General features: G+C 42.1%; 3 protein-coding genes across 3 annotated transcripts in view; 2 read left to right on the forward strand and 1 right to left on the reverse strand.

The window, feature by feature from the left end:
* psme4b (proteasome activator subunit 4b) overlaps positions 1-390 on the reverse strand; it is a 40,774-nt gene extending 40,384 nt beyond the window's left edge. Inside the window, exon 1 of the mRNA XM_080484825.1 lies at positions 80-390. Within this exon, the coding sequence (XP_080340951.1) occupies positions 80-273 (194 nt within the window). The 5' untranslated portion in view covers positions 274-390. The remainder of the gene's footprint in view (positions 1-79) is intronic.
* A 5,015-nt stretch (positions 391-5,405) lies between these two features.
* Positions 5,406-17,394, forward strand: LOC308122715 (thrombospondin-2-like; the record flags this gene model as incomplete). Its single annotated transcript, XM_080484734.1, has 17 exons — positions 5,406-5,415; positions 5,558-5,722; positions 6,731-6,907; positions 6,983-7,156; positions 7,377-7,507; positions 8,341-8,475; positions 8,588-8,806; positions 8,968-9,075; positions 9,155-9,314; positions 11,105-11,223; positions 11,321-11,555; positions 11,891-12,118; positions 12,194-12,324; positions 13,197-13,337; positions 13,534-13,631; positions 15,319-15,458; positions 17,381-17,394. 17 exons carry the CDS (start codon positions 5,406-5,408, stop codon positions 17,392-17,394), a joined length of 2,385 nt encoding a protein of 794 aa, XP_080340860.1.
* A 304-nt stretch (positions 17,395-17,698) lies between these two features.
* Positions 17,699-23,310, forward strand: LOC308111669 (potassium channel subfamily K member 1-like). The gene is made up of 3 exons (XM_080466652.1): positions 17,699-18,198; positions 20,296-20,700; positions 21,827-23,310. Exons 1-3 carry the CDS (start codon positions 17,847-17,849, stop codon positions 22,129-22,131), a joined length of 1,062 nt encoding a protein of 353 aa, XP_080322778.1. The 5' UTR covers positions 17,699-17,846; the 3' UTR covers positions 22,132-23,310.
* Positions 23,311-23,315: the final 5 nt, after the last annotated feature.

Raw genomic sequence — 23,315 nt, forward strand, 5'->3', positions numbered from 1 at the left:
ATTGAAAAGATACAAATCTGCTGTAAGGATGTATTTCATGTAGTCTATACCTGGATGACAGGCTTCATTCAACACTTACGAGAAAAGTTTTCTGCACCAGAAAGCGACTCCGGGCCACAGCTCTCGCAGGAGCACAGCTCTGCAGAGATTCCCTTTGATTTCCGCCAACAGCTCCGTGGCCTCCTGGTCCAATCGCTCGGAGTAAGGGAGCAGGCCGTTGTATACGATCACCTTCTGGGGGACAAACGCAGCCATGTCCCCGTCCGCAGGCATACTCCACTGGCACTTTTCTGCTGTATCCGTGCGTAAAAGGCGCAAGGAAGGCCGTTGCTCTTGGTCCACGGCGCGATGTGCAGTGCGCTGTCGAGGTTAGCGGGCATAATCCTCTGCGTACAGCCACCGAGCGGAAGGCAGGCGATCACAGGGGGGAAAGTATGTCACGCTAATTGAGCTGAGCAAAGCCCCGCGCTCAGTGGAGGCCGGTTCCGCTCTGACCTCGCTGCGTCACCTCTCGCAGTTTGCTCGCAGGCTGAAGGGGTCTCGAGGTCCGCACACCAACCATGACGCACTCCAGGAATGACAGGTGAAAATGGGCTGCCTAAAGGCTCCTGCAAAATACTGCACTGCCCATAGCACAGCTGTTACGTATCAGCACCGTTGGCTATAATAGCATCACAGCTTTAATGCTGAAGTACAAAAAAATGATCATAGGGGTGTGAATAGTATAGATAAATATGTCAGTTGTGCGACAGGTTCCATGCCTGAGAGAAACTAATCTGCTGACTATTTGGGATGATCTGATAAATGGATTAATGCTCTTCTCCTGTTCTACTGACCCACGGTGCCTGTGAGTTGGATAAATAGAGGGGAGGACTGGCTGTGAATCAGCATCTATCTATCTATCTATCTATCTATCTATCTATCTATCTATCTATCTATCTATCTATCTATCTCATAATCTATCGATCTATCTATCTATCTATCTATCTATCTATCTATCTATCTATCTATCTATCTATCTATCTATCTATCTATCTATCTATCTATCTATCTATCTATCTATCTATCTATCTATAAAATCATGTCTGCATGCTTAAGCTGCTTCTGTTGTGCCAATAAATAAATAAAGGGCAGTCCTTAACAACATGTGCTGTTCATGTTTAACCAGCTCTTACTTATAACAAGTCCGCCCCCGATCTTTTCCAGTCTCACTTTACTCTCCACTGTCCAATGTAAATCCTTTTACCTTAAGCTCATGTAAGTCTTTGACCACTCCATGCTAAGAGCGGTGTGGCAATTGCAGGACATCCTCTGGTTGCTGCTGGCGGTAAAGGCTTAGAATATAATGCAAAAGCCCTTTGAGTTCGCTGGTTACTGAGAAATGGGGCAATTGCTGAACCTCTGTCTGAGCCTTTCTTAAGCTGCCTGACTACATAAAGTACCCTCTTTCTATCTTGCAACAATCTCCTTAGAGGTCATTTTGTTTCTTTTGCGGTTCCCTGATAGCCCCGGCAACCTTCAATCAGTTTCACTTTTCTGAGACAGTGATGCGAGTGCCCTCTTTAAAACTATTTCCTCTCTATAAACATAGTGAAAGACAGAGTCTCTGGACTTTGAGACAGATCCCAGAACACACTGTGCCTTCTACACAGCCTATCAGTCCAATAATGTCACGCTAGACTTTGCCAAGTAATCTCGCCCAAGTCTTTACCTTTTATGTCCCCTCAGATGTTATTACTTTTGGGCTTTTTCTGTGACAGCACCTGTTTTCACTGTCTCCACCACTGACCTACTTCCAGGATGAAACATGGTGCCTGTCCCCAATAGTTCTCGCCTGTGATGTTTCTAGGTATTTTGAAATAGTTGGGATTTTGTGTGTTTGTATGGGACCAGGCACTTGTATCTGCATGCATCCATGTCCCCCACACATCTGTGAGATTCATTATTCCACAAGTGAAGTGTACAGATGGAAAATATGATTCAGGATGATGATGCCTCTTTGACTCAGCAGGGAGAAGAACGAGAAGACCAAATAGAGAGAGAAGGATGGAGAGAGAGAGAGAGAGCGAGAGAGAGAGAGAGAGAGAGAGCGAGAGAGAGAGAGAGCGAGAGAGAGAGAGAGAGAGAGAGCGAGAGAGAGAGAGAGAGAGAGCGAGAGAGAGAGAGAGAGAGAAAGAAAGAGAAGGAGAGCGAGAGAGGGAGGGGGAGCATCATAAGAGAAGCTTTGAGTTTCCTCAGTTTGCTCATGCTTAGCCAACAAACCTCTCCAATCAGCAAGGGCGTCAATTGCAGCATTTCACATACTGTATGTGTTTGGATGAAAATGCAAAAACTCTAATGAAGCATTTTTTTGAAAAGTTCAATAGTGATATCAGCTTCCTCACTTCTCAAATATTGGAAAACTTAAGCAGCCAGTGAGAGTGTACATTTCCGTGTGTGAGCGCATGTTTGCATGTGTGTCTCTGTCAGAGAGTTAGGAGTCTAAATGATGTGTCTGACAAACCTGCAATGAGACGTCAACACAAACAGACGCAGTTTCTTCCATCCAGCTGGGTTTCTCACTGGGAGATATGCAGCATAGTTCATCGCCAGACATTTCAGGTAAAATATGGCCCCTGCTCCTCACACACACACACACGCACACACACACACACACACACACACACACACACACACACACACACACACACACACACACACACACACACACACACACACACACACACACACACACACACACACACACACACACACAAATACATGACCACATTGGAGATTCCTGCAGAACTAACAGAACTCTCTGCACGTTCTTCACTCACATTATTCTGTAACCCCCCTCTTTCCAGGTTTTTTTTTCCTCTTTTTTTTTGAAGTTGCAATGACTAATTACTGAGGAAACGGCGCTAGCAATCTGTGATCTAAATGCCAAGCTGAGAGGAAAATAAGGACACGGAAATAAGAGAGACATACATTCTATCACAATTTCTGTGGAGCTGCAGCAGCGACGATCCTACCAGCCATGGTTTCTAATCGTGGTGAGAGGCAGAGCAGCAAGTATCACACAGGTATGCAAGTTTAATTCCCTCTTTATCTTACTCTTTTTCTTTTATCTCCACAGCAGCACACCTACTTGTATTCTGAAGTGATGCAGCAGTAAGCTTGCTATATCTCACAGTGACTGCATATGTGATTTATGTGTGAACAGGAATGACTCCTCTGAGAGGTTTCCCCTGGCTTTTGACTTTCCTCTATGCAGCAGCTGTACGTGCAGGTATGCCACACATGTGTATTTGCTTATGGGCACAAAGAATGCTTGCATTCATAGACATGCTCCACTGCAGCATGTCCGCTTCCTTCGTCATCAGCATCATTTATGCAGACTGCAATGTTAATCTGGCAAAGACTTACACATACAGGCGCCTCTTCTATAGGTGTGGATGGTACAAAGGTCAACGTGTCATCACAAACCTGCCGTCATCCATGTGAGGAGCTGGTGGGCTTGCTCACTGAGATTTATGGATTGCGTATTGTGACCACCAATCTACTTGAAGACCTGGATAAAGTAGTAAGATACACAGATATGATCAGATTTGGTGCTGCTGCTGCTGTTGACATGTTTCATATGAATTTACAGATTTAACAAAAAAGAGAGCGAATAATATCAAGTGCCTTTATAGATGCTTTTGGTCAGTTTTTGATACCAACAAACATTTGAAATTAATTTTCTTTTGTGATTATAACAATACATTTGAGACCATTTTTATACCGTGTTTAACCAAGTTTAAATGAGTACAAGGAAATTTGTTTTGACAAAACCAATACAGATTTTCCAGCACTATTAGCACAAGAGGAAGTTGACACTGGCAGAAAGCATAGTGGTTTGTGGCAAATATCTTGGTAACATTGGGGGGAAAATAGGCAAAGAAGAGCATCATCTGTGTTAACACTCATCATCTCTCAAATGTTTTATCCTGCAGTAGTCCAGTAAGTCTAAGGATTGTAGGATCTTCATGCAACATAACATTTATAATACTATTTTGAGAAGTTGTATGTACATTTTTGTGTTTCCAGTCAAAAGAAAATGAGGATATGCAGATTTCTTTGGATGAGCTAAGTAACAGGAGCAGCAACGGCGGAGGTGGAGGTGGAGGTGGAGGTGGAGGTGGAGGAGGAGGTGGAGGTGGAGGAGGAGGAGGAGGAGGAGGAGGAGGAGGAGGAGGAGGAGGAGGTCGAGGTGGAGGTGGAGGTGGAGGTGGAGGTGGAGGTGTTGGCTACGATCTTGACAGAGACAAGGACGGGGAGGAGTGGTGCATGCAGGATGGACGGATATACGAGCAAGGGGAGGATTGGGAGGTTGACAGTTGCACTTCCTGCACTTGCCAGGTGAGTGGTGAACAATCCTTGTGTACCTTCAACTCAATAAATTAGTAATTAGGAGTTTCCTTGAAAAAAAACAAATAAAAAAAACTAACTCCTATACAAGTGTTCAAGTGAATGGTGTCATAGATATACAGTCAATCTTAACGTGACTTGAGTTTGCTGTGATGTCTTTTGCCCTGTTTATTAGCAGTTTGTTTATTTCTTTATCATTACTGCAAGTGATTGATTAGATAACGTTTGTGTGTGGGTACATGGCTGCTAGAGGGCTAAAGTTATAAAACCTGTGACCCCTCAATAAAAAATTGATTATCAATGCAGAAAGTAGCTTTTTCTTTTACTGAAGTTTAGACATCGAAGGTTTTATTCGCCGAACCTAAAGTAAAATTGCCGTGTTCAAAGGTTTAAAGTTGAATCACCAGCGTCAAACAAAGCAAACTATAAATATAGTCAAGCTTGATGCAGAGCAGGGACACTATTAGATATCATGTAGCAAAATGCTTTTTATTACGAGATATGTTCACATAAAGAAGAATTGATGTCAGTTTATGGCGCGGACCTCCAAAGTCACCATCAATTTTCATGTGGAGCTTGGAAGCCCTGTGCTTATCTCGCTGTCACCGTATGTAGTTTTTTCTGTAACAGAGTGATAGGAATGTAGAATTGATATTCTCATCTCACATAAATAAATCAAACACTTATATTTTCTGAAGTGTCAGACTTGCCCTTTTAAATCTGTGCATCTACTTGGAATAATTCACTTGAGTCTTTTTTTTCTTTTTTCAAAGCCTCTAACTACATTTCATGCATCTTCTCCCAGAGTCTGTTTTTCTTCATAAAATATCGTTTTGTCAATGGTGGTTTGAGGGAGTAGCCAGACTTATTATGAGTCATAAGAGCATATTGTTCTTATACAAAAATTGGCAGTTAACAAAACATCTGGATCAGATAACATGACATTGTTGCAAAATCTGAATCCACTTGTTCTGTCCTGTCCAGGAGGGGAAGGCTGTGTGTCAGCAGGCGTCATGTCCGCCTGTATCCTGCATCCATCCATCCTTCATTGATGGAAGTTGTTGTCCCATATGTGTCAGTGAGTTAAATTTTAAAAATTTGTGCCAACGTCTCCAAATTTTGGGACGTGGCAATAACCATGCATTTGTGTGTCCGACCAATAAAGGTGATGAGGACGGCTGGTCCCCGTGGTCGGAGTGGACTCACTGTTCAGCCACCTGTGGACGTGGAGGCCAGCAACGAGGTCGATCCTGCGACGGGATCAAACCACTCTGCGGCGGCCCGTCAGTCCAAACCCGCAGCTGCATGCTGCTGAAGTGTGACCGCAAGGGTCAGGCTTCCCTCCGCTCTATGTCTGATCTGTCACATTTGTTTAATTCAGTATATTTTTTGAATGATAGTAGTTCAAGTGAGTGAGTTCAATAGTTTCCCAAAACTAGACGAGTAAATTGGATGTGAAAAGAAAAATACATTTTTGAGATCATAGCTATCATTGCAGCTGCACAGAAGTGGTTTGAACTCTCGCCTCATAGCCAGAATGTTGTAAGTTCAAGTCCTGGTTGGGCTTGTTGGCCCCTTGGTGTTGAGTTTGCATTTTCTCTCAGTACATGCATGTGGGTTTCCTCCCACTAGCCAAAACTTGTGTACGAGGTTTATTGATTGTTTATTGTGAGTTTGTATGGCTCTCTCCCTGTGATGGACTGGCGACCAGTCCCGGGTGTACCCTGCCTCTACCCATTAGAAGAGATCGGCTCCAGTACCCCGCGACCCTGACCTGAATTAAGTCTTGTAGAATACAGATTGATGGTTATTCTGAAAATATTGCTGTGGACATGAAAGTGTGTGTTATTTGAACTGTGAAGGACAGACGACCTGTCCAGGGGGTTTCCTACATTCGTCTGTACAGTCGGCTGGGACCGCCTCCAGCACATCACGACCCTGAGATTATCAATTGGTATAAAAGATAGTTGGATGGTTTATAATTGGAAACGTGCTATTTTTATTTCTTAATGTACACACTGTGGTCTGGTCCGGATTTTCTCAAATGCAACACGAAGCCTTAACTGCCAGCTGCAATCAGACTTTAACAAGCAATAATAACAGCTCTACCTGGATGTGTCACATATATCTCTGTGTAGATATATAAATATGCAATAAATATAACTTTTTGTTTGTATAGATTATTATAAATATTGTATTGTATTGTATTGTGTTGTATTGTATTGTATTGTGTTGTATTGTATTGTATTGTATTGTATTGTGTTGTATTGTATTGTATTGTATTCTATGTAATTATTTAGCACATTTTGAAAACTTTATATGCTTGTCTTATATCTAGTGCGTACTGACGGGAACTGGGGCCTTTGGTCTCCTTGGTCTACTTGTACAACTACATGTGGAGATGGCAACATGACCAGGCTCCGTCTGTGCAACAATCCCCCACCGCACAAGGGAGGCAGAGAATGCGCAGGCATCAGCAGAGAGACACAGCCTTGCAACAACACACTTTGCCCAGGTGACTACACAAACATACCTACAAACTCGACCGTGGTGCTTCACTGGCCTACAAATAATTTGTGGCTGTGTTTAGTTGCTGGAGGCTGGACGACCTGGAGCGAATGGTCACTGTGCTCAGTGTCATGTGGTGGAGGTCTCGTGACACGCGAGCGAGAGTGTTTGAATCCTGCACCTCAGAACGGTGGGAAACTTTGTGCTGGAGATCCTGTGGACTATGAAGCATGTAACAAACAGCCATGTCCGATAGGTAAAACTTCATGATTCTTCAAAGTATAACAGATAGAATAAGCTGGCTAAGGCTCAGATTATTGCATTTTAAACAATAGAGGAATGAAAAGAACTTAAAGTGTTCCTTCAATGATTTTTGTATGAATCCACACACATAAACACACGCACCTGTCATTTAAAAAATATGTGTTTTGTGCAAAAGGCTAATCACACTAAATGCACATTTGTATGTATTTCAGATAAGTGCTTACTGTCAAATCCATGTTTTCCTGGAGCAAAATGCACATCCAAAAGTGATGGATCATGGGAATGTGGACATTGTCCACTGGGATTACGAGGAAATGGCACTCACTGCGAAGATGAGAATGAGGTAAAAAGGAAAAGCCTGCATGAAAACAGCTCAGTATGAACATATTGTGGCTTATATGTAGTGCATTTGGTCCTTGAAAATAGCTGAAGGACTATTGTATGTATCCTTGAGAGAAATTCATCATTTTCCTCCTATTGCAGAACTACGTGTTATGTGGTCCACCTGTGGCTCTTTAATTGTCCTTAAACACCGAGTGGTCATATGAACTCAATAACCAAATGAAAGTCTGCATAATGCATGCAAGAAAACTGGTTTGTTTTCACTTTGACAGTGGTAGGTTTGCAACATTATTTTTCAGTCATAATTGTTAGTACCTTTCACTGTGTTATAATTTTACTATTTGATTAACCATCAGTCAAAACATGCAGAACATTTGACTGGAGTAGACACTGTAGAGTTCGTATTTTTGCAGTCCTACCTGAAGGAATACATTATATTGTTCTGTTCTACTCCTTCTTTTTAAAATATTTGGGTGAAATATTGAAATATTTTGCATAAAACTGAATTTTATAATGTTGGTGCTTAGTCCATGAATCACTTTGCTATGATCACTCACATACCGTGTTGGTCTTGTTCTCTCTGGCGTTGAGTGATGATGGCTGTGACACCTTGAATTGGTTGTTGACATTCAGTTTTCCCCTCAACCTGCTGCATTTCATCAAGGCCCGGAGGCTATGATGGGTCATAGTTCAGTGTCTGGCTTGTAATGGGACTGTAATCAACTAACCATTTCAAAAGACATAAATGTCCTGCCAAAGTCTATGTACACAGCACTTGTAACACCTTTGTACGCACAGTTAATACTAATGATCCCTTCTGCCCTGCTTCTCCAGTGTGAAGCTGAGGGTGTGTGTGTTACGGAGTGCGTAAACACAGACCCTGGATTCTACTGTCTGCCGTGTCCTCCGCGCTATAAAGGGACCCAGCCTTATGGCCTCGGACTGCAGGAAGCCCTGAAAACCAGGCAGGCATGTGTTTTTTTCCACTTTCAATAAACATTTTACGGCCCGCTCACTTTGCGTTGAACTACATATGACCCACAGAGATTTTGGGGTTTTCAAAGAGCTGCTCTGATTGTAGGTGTGTGAACCATACAATCCTTGCAAGGACGGCACACATACCTGCCACAAGTATGCTGAATGTGTGTACCTCGGTCTGTCATCTGAGGTCTTGTACAAGTGTGTGTGTGCCGTCGGGTTTGCTGGTGATGGCTTTCTGTGTGCTGAAGACTCCGATCTGGATGGCTGGCCCAACAACAAACTGCCCTGCAAAAGGAACACCACCTATCACTGTCAAAAGGTACAAAAATGCGATTTTCTCGAATATATGGGACCCGGCGAGATGAGAATCTGCGTTGCTGAAGTGAATGTGGGTCTAAATCAATCTGATGGTCTGACAGAAGCTTGAGCTGTGTTCCGGTGGGGTGTGATTCAATTAAAATGCGTTGTGATTGGCTGCAGGATAATTGCCCCATGCTGCCAAACTCTGGGCAGGAAGACTGGGATAAGGACGGGCAAGGGGACGCCTGCGACAATGATGATGACAACGATGACATCTTTGACGAGAGGGTGAGACGAACTCTTCTATCACCTTATATTCACAGAATATGTGTGTTTGCATGCACGTGAAGGTGTTTGCTCTGTACAGGACAACTGCCCGCTGATGTACAACCCTCGGCAGTTTGACTCGGACATGGACGGGATCGGGGACCGCTGTGACAACTGTCCATTCGAAAGCAACCCACTGCAGACAGACACTGACGACAACGGCGAAGGAGATGCCTGCAGCATTGACGTGGACGGAGATGGTAGGAGCCGCTCAGTGTCACAGCCCTGGAAAAAAAAGAAAGAAAAGCTGGTATCCAACAACCTATTAAAACTACATCACAGCTGCATGATGAATAAAACAGATCAAATTTGAAGTGGAATACAACAAGACCAATTAAAACGTTGCTCCTCAGACATTAATTATGTCCACTACACCAACCCCTATACTGCTCCCCCTCTCTGCCTTTACTCTTCCCTCATTCTCCCCCACTCTTTCCCTCTTATCCCTCCACTCACCCATTCCCCTCGCTCTTTTTCTAATCTTCTCTTATCCTTCCCCTCCTCTCATCCTACGCTTCTCCTACCATCCCCCTACTCTCTGCCTCGCCTATCCATTCTCCCCTCTTCCTTCTTCCTACTATCTCCCACCCCTCTGCCAGTTCTCCCCCTACTTTCCTCCTATTCTCTTTTCCTCTTCTCTTACCTTCCCCCACTTTCTCCACAGTCTCCCTGCCCCAACTCTCCTTCCATATTCTCTCCTTACCCACCCCTATTCTTTTCCTTCTCTTTCTCTTCCTCTACTCCACCAGTATCAGTCCAGCATGGAATTTATGCAGGGATGTGCTCGTCTCACTGTGTGTATGCCTGCAGTGGTGGCGAGATAATCCGACTGTCTCATGTGTAATGGTGGCTTGTGTGGCTGCATGTTGTTTACCTGTAAAACCTCTGCAAAATGCTTGTGGCAGTGATATTTCACCTGCTTAAGAAACGTCTCACTCAGATTTAACATTTTCCACTATTTCTGACATTTGAATCCCCTATTTTTGATGTTTTGCATTTAAGTGTAACAGAGGTTTTTCGTTCAAGACACTCAATTTCAGAAACTCAACAAAGAATCAGATTACCTTCTTGATGAATTCACAAGCTGATAACTATAGGGGCATTTAGAAGAAATGCTTCTTCTTTTTTTTTACAATTTCAATATCTTCTCTGACTAACAGCAATCTCACTCCTGTCAGATGTTTGTTACCATTCATTACAGAAACCATTGACTTTGAAACAGAAACCAACAGAAAGTTTTGTTCACCGTCTAGTGATAATCCCCAGAAAAATCCCCAACTTCCTTGCATTTACAAACATATTTCGAATATAAAATGCTGTCATTGGCTTTTTCAAAGAAGAAACATCAGTATAAGAGTTTTGCTTTGAAATTCAATTTGTGTTTTCTTAACATTTTAATTTGTTTTGATTATAATTGTCTTTACGATTAAAAAAAAAAATGCAGACAAAAGAAGGCATGCTGGAAAAAGCTGCAGCCACGCACCAAAAATGTTGACTGCCTTTTTGTTGACCGACATGGCGTTGCTACAAAAAGTACAACAGTTGTCAAATGATATTTCTTCATGTACAAAATAAATAGCAGTGGTCCTAATACCGAACCTCAAAGGATACCTTTATAGGCCATCTGGAGATTTGTTGTGAAGCCATCTGCAACAACAGTTTGAACTCTTCCCGAGATATGATGAAATATGGACCATCTGCAAGGAAAAAAAAACAGGAAGGCAGCTTAAATGTCATCCAGAACAGCAGTAGCAGGATTTAAATGCATTGGCAAACACTGCAAACTGGAATCAGGATCAATAGTGTAATAAACTGCTTGCAAATGCGATATGCTAACTAAAAATGTGTCATTCCTGAAATATTGATTAATTTCACTATAATGCAGGCAATCTTGATTTCTAAACGTTGGAAGGTATGCCTCACCAGAAAAACTAAACAAGACACCTTACTCAATCTATTTCTATGTGTTTGTGTTTCCATATATTTTTAGAAGTCCTGAATGAATATGACAATTGTCCTCTTGTCTACAACACTGACCAGAGAGACACAGACCTTGATGGCGTTGGAGACCAGTGTGACAACTGCCCCCTGCTTCACAATCCACTGCAGGTTCTGCAACAAAATAACACAAAGACTTAAAGGCAATACACTTTAAATACATGCCAGTGCTGTATTGCAATAGTATTTTGTGTGTGTGTTTTTGCAGCTGGACTCCGACAGTGACCTTGTGGGCGACATGTGCGACGACAACATGGACATTGATGAGGACGGCCACCAAAACTCTCTGGACAACTGTCCTTACATCCCAAATAGCAACCAGGCCGACCATGACAGTGATGGCAGAGGAGACGTTTGTGACCATGATGATGACAATGATGGCGTCCCCGACGACCGCGACAACTGCAGACTGGTGCCCAACAGGGACCAGTTGGATTCTGATGGTCAGTGACGTATTTTCATGTTTTATTACCACCAGAAATCCATACCTAATCTTTTGCACATCTGCAAATAAACTGAAAGGATTTAATGGATTTGCAGTCATCCAGTAAAACATTATGTTTGCTTTGTAATTATTAGGTTGGACATAAAAACAAACAGGTTATTGCTCTCTGTAGGATGATTATTCAAACATAATTTATTTTTTTAATGCGTTTACCGTCGTGCGGGACTTTCTTGGTACATTACACTTTATGTCCAGTCTTCTTCTGTCCATTTTTGTCAAAAGATGATGCAGAAAAGTGTTGTCACACCTGCTGTTTTTATTTTTCTCCCTCAGGTGATGGCAGTGGAGATGCATGCTTTGATGATTTCGACAATGACAGCATTCCAGATGCACTGGATCCCTGTCCACTAAACCAGGATATAGGCTCGACAGATTTCAGGAAGTTTCAGGTTGTTTTGTTGGACCCTAAAGGCACCACGCAGTCTGATCCCCTTTGGGTGATCCGGAGTGAAGGTACAGAGCTGCTACAGACTGCAAACTCAGACCCTGGGATCGCTTTGGGTATGGCTAAACACAAAGAGGTGTAAAAATGATCACGATGGGTCCACTAACCATAACGTCCCTCTGTCCGATCAGGCTATGACAGGTTCAGTGCAGTGGACTTCAGTGTGACATTTTATGTGAACACGAACAGAGACGACGACTATGCCGGCATCGTGTTCGCCTACCAGTCCAGTCGACGCTTCTATGTTGTCATGTGGAAACAGGTGAGGCTTTAAAGGTGATATTAAGGCCGATAACCCCGACTGGAAGCAAAATGGTGCAGGGCACTCACCTAATTTTCAGGTTTGTCATATATAAAAGCAAAGTTGCAGAACTGCTTATCCTGAAATAACTCAACAAACAGCACAAACTGTAAATATTATTTACATGAGTCTTTTTCAACAGTACTTATGGTGCATCAGCACGAGCAATATAGATGCTGCCATCCACATGTTAGTACTTCTGGTTTGTTGCTGCTTCTTCTTCTAATTATAATTAGTTCAGAAATCCTTTTCTTTCACAAACTGCTTACTTCACGATTGTGGAGCATGTGCTTCTAATGAAATGTCTCCAGCTGGACTTGTGTGAGTGAATCAGTCATTAGACTGAACCCACACCTATAATACAGCTACTGCATGTACACACTGATTATTGCAGAAATTACTTTTAACCTGCAGTAATCATTACTTCAACTGATACATTTGAGCTACCTTTTTCTTGTATATAGTGTCCTGTTTGTATGTACATTACTTTATAATCATTTCATATTTACTTTGTTTTACTGCTCTTATTCATCATATTGACCTTATTGTCTATTAGCTATCACTGTAATGGCCCGACTATCAGATAAATATAGTATATTCCCTCTTATCTTAAAGGACGAATCCATATAAAGGAATTAGCTGTAATTGATTACTGTTTCCCAGTACCTTGCACAACAATGTTTACAGTACTGTGTCAAAGGTAAAAATACATCACAAAGAAAGTTTGAATTTTGATGCTTCTTTTTGTGTGCTGATACTCAAACATGCACTTGTTTACATACTTCAACTTAACCTCCACTCTGCGTTGCCTGTTTGTCTCTCTGTGAGAGCAGGTGTCTCAAGCATACTGGGAGAAAAAGCCCTTCAAGGCTTATGCCAATGCCGGAGTCTCGATCAAACTGGTCAACTCCACTACAGGACCGGGGGAGTACCTACGCAATGCCCTGTGGCACACCGGAAACAGCAGAAACCAGGCATGATGGAGCAACCCTGCATATATCTGCCTATTCTTATAATATTTACAGGACAAAAATCTGTTACTTCAAAATATGAACCTTTTCTAAAATGACCTTTAACAAACCATGATTTATGACAACGGCACTGTAAAGATCAGGTAGCTTTATGGTCCTCTCTGCTCTGGTGCCGTGTGTGTGTGTGTGTCTGTTTCAGGTCAGAACATTGTGGCATGACCCCAATAAAACTGGATGGAAGGACTACACAGCTTACCGCATGCACCTTATCCACCGACCCAAGACCGGGTTCATCAGGTACTCGTATAACTTCAAAGCCTCAATAAACTGAGCGGGATGAGCTCATGGCGTTCAGATTTATTATAGGAAATTGATTTTTCGATGAAACCAGTCCAAGAATATCATGCAGAAAGAAAAAGAAAATGACTGAAGAACATTTGTTTGTAGTTATTTCTACAGTTACCAGTATTACCATCAAATGGGATCTGTAAATGGATATGAAAAGCTATGAACAAGCATGGCTGGAATATAACATTGAAATATCTATAGTGTGTTTCGGAGAATTTAATTTTAATAATTCTCCAGCAGCAATGACAATTGTAGAATACTGCTGACCAGTTTTAGAAACTCTGCACAATGCTGAAATCTTGCAGGGAGTGACTTAAAACTTGCTTTTTTGTGCACTGGGAAGATCTAAACTAAATGTATCTTGGGCAAAATTGATCTCCAAAACAATCTAAAACCTGTGGGCAGGTTCTTCTAAATCAAATGTTTGTGGCTCAGTCAGCACCATCTTAGTTCACATAGCGGAGAAACAATCTGCTGAGTAACCTCTTAAGTCTGCAAAAATCACATCCAGTGCCAGGCTCAGATGTTCTTACAGTCGAGGATATCATCAATCTCTTCGAGTTATTTTATGATAACAGTGTAATTCACTTTCTGTGATGGACCCAGTTCTCCTTAATCTGACACATGTACTTCCCGTTCTCACTAACAGCTTTAAAAAAAAATAAAAATTCCCCGCACAAGGATTCTTGCTGTGCTATTTATGTGAGAAATGGAAAGAACAACATGAGTACCACAGAAGGATTTTCAACATGGGAAAAAGTGAGGCCATAGAGCGAGAGCTTTTTTGTGCGAATACTGGTTGTTCAAGTGCTAAAATCCCCACTCTTTTTTTGTAGTTCAGGCACTGAATGATTGTAGTGTAGGATGACTGTGTGTGTATTAGCTGTGAAGCTGAAAAGATTCTGGGTATCGTGAAGGACAGGCATGCGCTTATATTTTTGCTTTATTGTAACTCTTGTCACAAATATATCTATTTGACGTCATGTGCTCTACCCAAGGATAAATTGAGAACTATGGACTGAAATGTTAAAAACTTAAATGAATTTTAGAGCCAAATCACAAAGCTGAGCCAGAAGGGCAGCGTGCAAATGTATAATGACTTGAGCATTCAAAGCAGCAGTAGATTGTATATTATTTTACAACTGAAAACAATGTAATGAAATTTCTCCATCCATGTTTTTCGATATGGTTTTATCTAATTCAGAGCTGTGCAGCACTGAAGCTAGTCCTGGCGGACTACTGTTGAAGGGGCAGGGTACATCCAGACAGTCACACCTACATCCACTTTAGAGTCACTAGATACCTTCAGAAACCCGATGGAAACTTCGGGGAAACATGCAAACTCCACACAGAAAGGCCTCCAAGCCCAAGTATGACTCATCCCTCACGTTCTCACTACAACATGAGAGTACTAACCACTACACCAACATCCATTCAATTTATAGACAATTGTTACAAAATATAGTGGAGCAAAGCTATACCAAATCTGAGATATCTCAAAGTTGTGCTAATTTACAGCTTTTAGGTCAATGCATTGAGTTCCTTTCTAAAAATAGATCCTTAAAGAGTTCAGTGCTACAATTTCCCAGTAGCTGATGTGCGTCTGTAATGGTGCATGGGAATATTTTCTCTGCAGGGTGGTGGTGTATGAGGGCAAGGAGTTATTGTGTGACTCTGGGGCCGTGTACGACCACAACCTGGCTGGAGGCAGACTCGGCCTGTTTGCCTTCTCACAAGAACACGTTCTCTTCTCAGACCTCAGATATGAGTGCAGAGGTAAGAAGCCCTGTCAGTAAAAATAGGAATGAACATTTTATTTCCCGAACAAAATGAGGAGAATGTATCAAAAGTATATCCATCAACCAGAATCTTCGGATTACATACTTGATAAATTGTCGTCAGAAAGTGTGTTGTGGTATCTGCCACCAACATGTTAGTTTGATCCCTTAAGACCATTTAAACCTAATAATTGTGAGGTGTGGCTCCAATGGATCAGACTTATTTATCCATCACACCCTATAGATGCTTGATTGGATTGAGAGCTGGCACAAACTCACCCTTGTGCTCCTCCAACCTTTCCTGAGTCTTTTTTTTTTTTGCTTTGCAGAAGGCCGATTTTAGCAGAAAGAGGCCAGTGCCATCAGGGAATCTGTATCCATGAAAGGGTGCACATGGTCTAGAAAACTTCATTCAGTTCTTCAGACCAGGCTACCTTTATCCATTTCTCTGTGGCCCACTTCTGATAATCAAGTGCTCATTAATGGTACTTTTGGCATTGGAAAGGGGTCAGCATGGGTTTGACTGGTCTTTGGCTGTGCAGCCCCAGTAAACTGCAATTTGCTGTGTATTCTGAGAGCAGTTCTGTCAGAAACAACATTAACTCATATAGTCATACTCATATTTATGCTGCTGAAATAGGAGTGGATCTTGTTTTTTTTTTTTTTTTTTAACAAATGTACAAACATTTCAAGGGCATTCAAGGGCAACACCTTCATACATAATGAGCATGATAAAACTATAGAATCTGTTCATATATATTTCCATCAAAAATTGGACAACTTTGTTTGACTAGGTGTTTTAATAAACCCTTGCCACTTCTAGGGATACTAAATGATCTGGAAAGTGACAATAGGCGACATCTTGACTGGTGCTCTATGCTTTTCATCTGTCTTATGTACCCATTAAAATATCAGTTCATCTCTTAAATACATGGAGTAGATAGGAAATCAGCTGTTTAAAGTCCGTCAACTTTGTTGTTTATCCTCTTCTCTTAGATAACTGAATCCTTTTGCTGGGATATTCCAAAAACCTGCCTCACCTCCATCCAACCGTGAGCTCCTCATTCATGTCCGAAAACCTTAATGCGGCTGCGAGAGAAGGTGAAAGAGAAGACACACGTGGTCCTACCCTTTATCCAGCCAAGACTATCAATTAGTGACCGTCATCTATCAGCTTTTTATGCAACCGTATTGATTCCAGGCTGCCTCATTCGTTGTATATTACTGCAGTGACAGCCTCTCTAATGACAGTAACTTCTTGTTGCCTTTCATCTGTGCCTTCCTAATGGTTGTAAATAATTATTTATTGCCAGACGCCAGATATGAAAGCGAAGGGGGGAGGATGGATTGATGATGGAGATAGGTGAGCAGATGTCTGGTGGTAACTTATCAATAAATGCTCTTTTTTTTTTTTTTTAATCAACTGCTTTTTTTTCCTCCTTCTTTCTGTTTTGATGACGCCTCTGGTTATATTAAGCATGCGCGTGCACGCTGTCTCTCCCTCTCTGTCTTGCGCGCGCGCGCACACACACACACACACACACACACACACACACACACACACACACACACACACACACACTGTTGTGGTCTCTAGCGCCTTCAAGTGGGGAAAATATAAACGTCAAAGGGAGAGAGGAAGACAAAGTCACTGATGGAAGAAACAATTTATCATCAAAGTTTCAGAAACAATGAGAAAACGTTTTACACACACACACACACACACACACACACACACACACACACACACACACACACACACACACACACACACACACACACAGTATCATAAGTAAAATGTACACAGAGTACTCATCATACAATATTTGAATAACATTAATAGGTATTTGAATAATGTGGTTATACATTATGTTTTCACTTCTCTACCCTGTGATCTTTCTTCCGGGGTTCCTCCCACAGGCCAAAAACATTGAGTCATCTGGGATTGGCTCCAGCTCCTAGTGTAAAACATCCACGGTTAATAATAAGGAAATATAAATAATAATACTTACTTACTTACAATAATTATAGTCGTGTAATAAACCAGGATAGGATATCATATTAATAGATACTTCGACAGAAAGTGCATAATTTCTTCCAACAATATTGTTGATAGAAAAAACAAAAAGATGACTTGAGGGAAAACGCTTTTGTTTTGGGTGAATAGGAGAAACCTGTTCAACAGGTTCCGCTGGAAAAAAAAAAAAAAAGGTTTGGCTCTCGAAGACGCGCTCAGGTACACTCCACCTGTTTCAAGGTGGATGAGCGACGTCAGCACCGCTAACAGAGGAAGAATGAGGAAGAAGACTCGCTCCACGACAAGCTCTCCTCCGAGTTGAAGGAAACTTTCCCCAAAACACTGGGGGAAACTTGTGTAGCTGGCAGGATGGTGCGCAGCTGCAACGGGAGCTGGTGCGCTCGGTTCGTGGATCAGCACCGGTCGGCGCTGAACTTCGTGCTGCTGGTGTTCGGTTACATCCTGTACCTCGTTATCGGTGCGGGCATCTTCTCCGCCATCGAGCTGCCCTACGAGTTGGACCTCCGGCAGCTTCTGAAGGCGGCCCGGGACGACTTCCTGAGCGAGAACACCTGCGTGTCCGACGCGCGCCTAGAGGAGCTGCTGGCGCGCGTCCTGGAGGCGAGCAACTATGGAGTGTCCATATTGAATAACGACACACGCCGCAACTGGGACTTCGTGTCCTCCCTGTTCTTCACCAGCACCGTGCTGACCACCACAGGTGAGGCCGGAGGCGCAGGTTGAGGACATGTTTACAAAAACAATCAACACCACAACAAGAGTTTGTTTGCTCTTCTGTGTAATCACCTACCTGTGTACATTTACCTTCCGAGACTGTTTCCTCTCTGTATTTACTTAATAGTCTGAAGATATGTGTAAAATATAACGAGCGTAGACCATTTTAATGTATCTTAACTTATATAGGATGGGGTTTTTTTTATTCACAAAAGGCAAATGCCTTCTAAAGAGCTACAATGTCACCAGATCCTGCTGGTGTTTCCTGGAAGTAATCATAGTGTCACACTTATTATAGATTATACATTATAGTGAGCAAAAATATTTAAAAGGCAAAGAATCTTAATTATATAGATAGTCATGCTTATTATTAGTATCATATATTACAAGATTTATTTTTAAACCAGATGTTAATGTTGATGTCTGTACTTTTCTTCCAATCACATGTTCTTGATAGGAATCCTTAAATCCACAAACTCTCCTGTAGACAGTTGGATAGCTGAAGTAGACTTTAGACTCAATTTCCAAGCTGTTCCAATAATGTTCCAAAATAATAATGTCTCCATGTTTAAAACTAAAGAAAGAAAGAAAAAAAACCAAAAGGCATCTATAATAAAAAGCAAAAGACAACAATATACAATATTAGAATACAATGAATTGACAACAGCATGAAGAAACAGGGCAAACACATTTAGAACAGTAACAGATTATGAAATATGAAGTGGCGGTGGCTGACAGAGTAAAGTGAAATTAAATAGATTTCTACAATAAACAGCACATCAAAGCAAGTGTAGAACAATAAAACCACAGTAATATTGAAGTAGCAACAACAGAGATCTAAATACAATACAATATAATTCTGAAATATCACCAATAAACACAGCAAATACAAAAGACAGTAACAGAATATGAAATGCCTTGAGTGTAGGGAGTTTGCATGTTTTCCCGGTGTCTGGCTTTTACTCCAGTTTCCTCTCACAGTCCAGAATTCTGTGTTTGAAGTTAACTGGTGGCTCTTGCAAACAGCAGTCACGGTTTTTCACTTGACGTGACATTTAAACTGAAGAAATGTTTTTGTTTTTTTCACAAGTTGCAAATGTTGCTCAAGCGTGACATTTGTAAAACAACTCCAAGTGTTTCAGTGGGTTTTTTTTTTTCTAGTTTCAGTTGAAAGACAAAAGAAGCCCTGATGCTTTGGAGAACCTTTGAGATGTAGAATTTTCGGAAAAGAAAGGGAGCGCATACAGCCTCATTTTATCTTCCCTGGTGCGAACCGGTAAAGTGATAAACTCACAATGTTTCCATTAACTTTAACGCAAAGTAGTACAAGTACATTCTAAAATTATTCACATCTAATGCATTTTTTTCCCCCAAGAGGAGATGGCTTCTGAAAACTTTCACTGTGAAATCCTACCTGCTTTAGTGTTCTTTTTTTCCCCTGAATGATGTGGGCAAAAGCCTGCTGCTTTTCAGGGTACAAGATTCCTGCAGCCTTCAGCAGCAGCCTCTTTCACAAACTCCACCTCATAGAATAGATTTGATGAAAAAGCGGCTTCATTTATTGCAACAGCCCAGTGCGATGGACTCTCCAGCTCAGGGTCTCAGGGTTGTGTTGTGTCTGCTAATCTTACTGAAACACACACACACACACACACACACACACACACACACACACACACACACACACACACACACACACACACACACACACACACACACACACACACACACACACACACACACACACACACACACACACACACATACGCACAGAGAGACACACATACACACATATGTGTTGATGTCTTCTTTGTCACTGTTGCTTGATGCCATTTATGAGAGATGTATGTGGGAAATTACTGTTCCCTATAGATTTGTAGCAAGTACTTTAATCGTCAATTTTTGTGAAAAGAGCTACAGGCGCTTGGTGAAAACCCACAAAAGACTAAAGCTTCTGTTCGGTTCCATTCTCCCTTCTAATGGTGGGTGGATGTGTAAAACGTAACAGCTGCCTCCTGAAGAATGTAAATATACCCCTGTAATTGTAATTGACCCAGTGCTGCCTGTTATGCCGTGTTTTCAGGTTATGGCCATGCTGTTCCACTCTCCGATGAAGGGAAGGCCTTCTGCATCTTCTACACTCTTATTGGCGTCCCGGCCACCCTCTTCTTCCTCACCGTTGTCGTACAAAGGCTCATGGTTGTTGTGAGCCGACGTCCAGTGTCGTACTTCCACAGGCGATGGGCCATATCCAAGGCAAAGCTGGCTGTGATTCATGCCACCTGCCTGACTCTCGTCATGGTCCTGGTCTTCCTCATTATCCCTGCGTGGATCTTCATCAGCCTGGAGAGAGACTGGAACTTTCTAGAGTCCCTGTATTTCTGTTTCATCTCTCTGACAACCATTGGCCTCGGGGATTACGTCCCCGGAGAGACTCACGGTACAGAAGACAACCCACACCCACAGCTGTACAGGCTGGCCATTACAAGTGAGTCGGCTGATGAATATGTTGCAAACGTTTCCAAACAGTGAAGATATGTCATGCATATGATTCTACACTTGTTTAGAAATAGTTTATTGAGGCGTACAGATAGTGACTGCATGTTAAAATAAACTTGTACGATGGTTGCTGTTGTGGTTCACATGTTTTCTGTATTATCTGGCAACCTAAAATTTAACTAAAATACTGTAATTCAATCCAATTATCCTTTAACATTTCTGGCAAATATCCAGTAATATCTAAGATACCACTGTGTGGGGATTTAGGGTAGAATGAGGCTCATGAAATTGTGGTGTTGTTGTTTTAAACCTTGTCACATATATTTAATGCTCTCCAAAGTGTTGTAGGGGGCACCAGTATTCCCATTTGGGACACGCTGCACATAGCTATGTCTGCTGGGGCAGATGGGAATGTTGTTAGCTTTGCAGGTATTTGGCCATAAAACAAAGTGTACAAGCCTCATCTGGAACTTGCATGTTGGAATTTGCCTTTACACACACCGAAAAGTTATGCAGGACGTCGTTGTCGTGTTTTTGGCCTGGCGGATGAATAATTTCTAACATTGTAATGAACTCCTAAGAAGAATATCTGGCTCCCTGGCAGCTAAACGCTTGACTGTGTTCACCTGCTAAGCTGCTATCGGTGTCCTACTTGGAAATAGGTTTTAGGACCGGCTGTGTCCAACAATGAGCAAAACAGCTGTTTTTGTTTGGGTCCAGACAGAAAAACACAGAGTTTAAACACGCCATAAATCTCATCAAGCCAAGGGGAAGAGTTTCATGTGGTGATTCTCTTTTCGGCTCAGCATTTCGAGCCGCCCTCTTTCACTTTGTCTTCCTTTTCTCACTTTTACACTTTCAGGTTAAACAACTTTGAATTTGTGAGAATTTTAACTGACATGAGAAAATTTTGGAAAAAGCATTTCAAAAACAGTAGAATATGTTCAATACAGGTTCATGAGTCTTTTTTCTTTTTTTACTAGTTGCGCTTCAGGCCTATTTGATTGACAAGGCTTAATATAGCACCGATGGTTCATCCTCATTCTCAACCAAAGCCTTCTTCCTTATTCTGTCATGCTCTCATTGTGTGTTTCTCTCTGCGCTTGTGTTTCCAGTCTACTTGTTAGTGGGCTTGGTGTGTGTCCTGGTGGTGATGGAGACATGCTACGAACTTCCCCAGATGAGACGCTTCAGACAGCAGTTCTACCAGAAAAGCGTTCGCGAACTGGACTCGGAGACCACCAACATCATCGACCAGGAACACATGAGCGACGAGCTGCATGAGCCGGAAGATCAGGGGACACCTCAACCACGGGCCATCTCCTCTGTGCTGGAACAGGCCGCATCGATGCGGCAGGATGGCATTTCAGCTCCTTACACCCAAGCGTCGGGGTCTACTGTCAACCAGAAAGAGAGATGACGGATTGTATGGGCTTCCAGGGGAAGCGCCTGTACATATTGTTCATAAAGATGCTATTCTGTGAACCTTTACTTTACACATTGCTGCTCAGGACTTTGAACCTCTGACCTCTATTTGAGTCTAACCCCTGGTGAATATGTTTAATTGTTTAACGGGTGTTTGCTGTCTACTACTGCCAACACCAACACACCTTTGTGTTTTAAAAACAGGAACCACCCACATATTATCGGCACGGCCCTCTTTATCAGCATGGCGTTGTTTTCCCTCCAGTCCCTTCATTCCTGACGGATATAAATCTATGACAGGGGAAGGGATGGGCCTCCCCAGACGAAGGGAAAACACACAAGTTTCCACATCCTGCCAAAGTCTTACTGCCATAATTCCAAAGAGCCTCTTTTTGCCTTAGAGGATTTCACACAAATTCTTCACACACCGTATAATCAAAGGTATTTGCATAAACAATATGCCTTCGCGGAAGTCAGGGATCCCAAGAAGGAAGTTAGTGAAAGAAAATATACATCTTCCGTGCTTCTTTCAGGTGACGATTGATGTCAAAGAAGTATTTTATTATGATGAAAAGTCGAAAAATATATGAGGGCAGCACAGGGGGATAGAGGTCCCCCGCCACGCCCCCCCCCCCCCCCCCCCCCCCCCCCCCCCCCACACACACACACACACACACACACCCGCACAGGCCATTTAGAGTATCACTTAACCTCAAATTCATGTATTTGGAGTGTGTGTGTGCTTTCACTGCTTTCCTTGCAGTAATAGTGCAGCACTCTATTTTGACCACGAGAGGGCAGCACGTTCACGTTAGGGTTAAACTCACATCACGCTGTTAATTTTAATTTATTCCTCATGCTGTGAATGTGTGTGTTTCGCGAGACATATCAGCCAATTATTATGTTTAAGTGGAGGGTTGTAGAAGAAAACATGCAATAAGAATAAGTACATTTGTTAACCATTATTTCGTCATGTCAGTTAATTGCTATCCTAAAACATTGGGAATATGTTCATTATTTTGTCTTTTAAAGAAAATCAAAGTCACTACCTTCTCTTCTTATCTTGCTCCAGTTTTCATTGTCATTATTCTGGTTTATGGGTTTTAATGAAAGGAGTAGAATACTCTCAAACAGTATATTTAATGAAATCCAGGCAGCTTTGTGAATAAGATGTAAATA

Source organism: Lipophrys pholis (genome assembly GCF_963383615.2).
Source record: "Lipophrys pholis genome assembly, chromosome: 1".
NCBI classification, from domain to species: Eukaryota; Metazoa; Chordata; class Actinopteri; order Blenniiformes; family Blenniidae; genus Lipophrys; species Lipophrys pholis.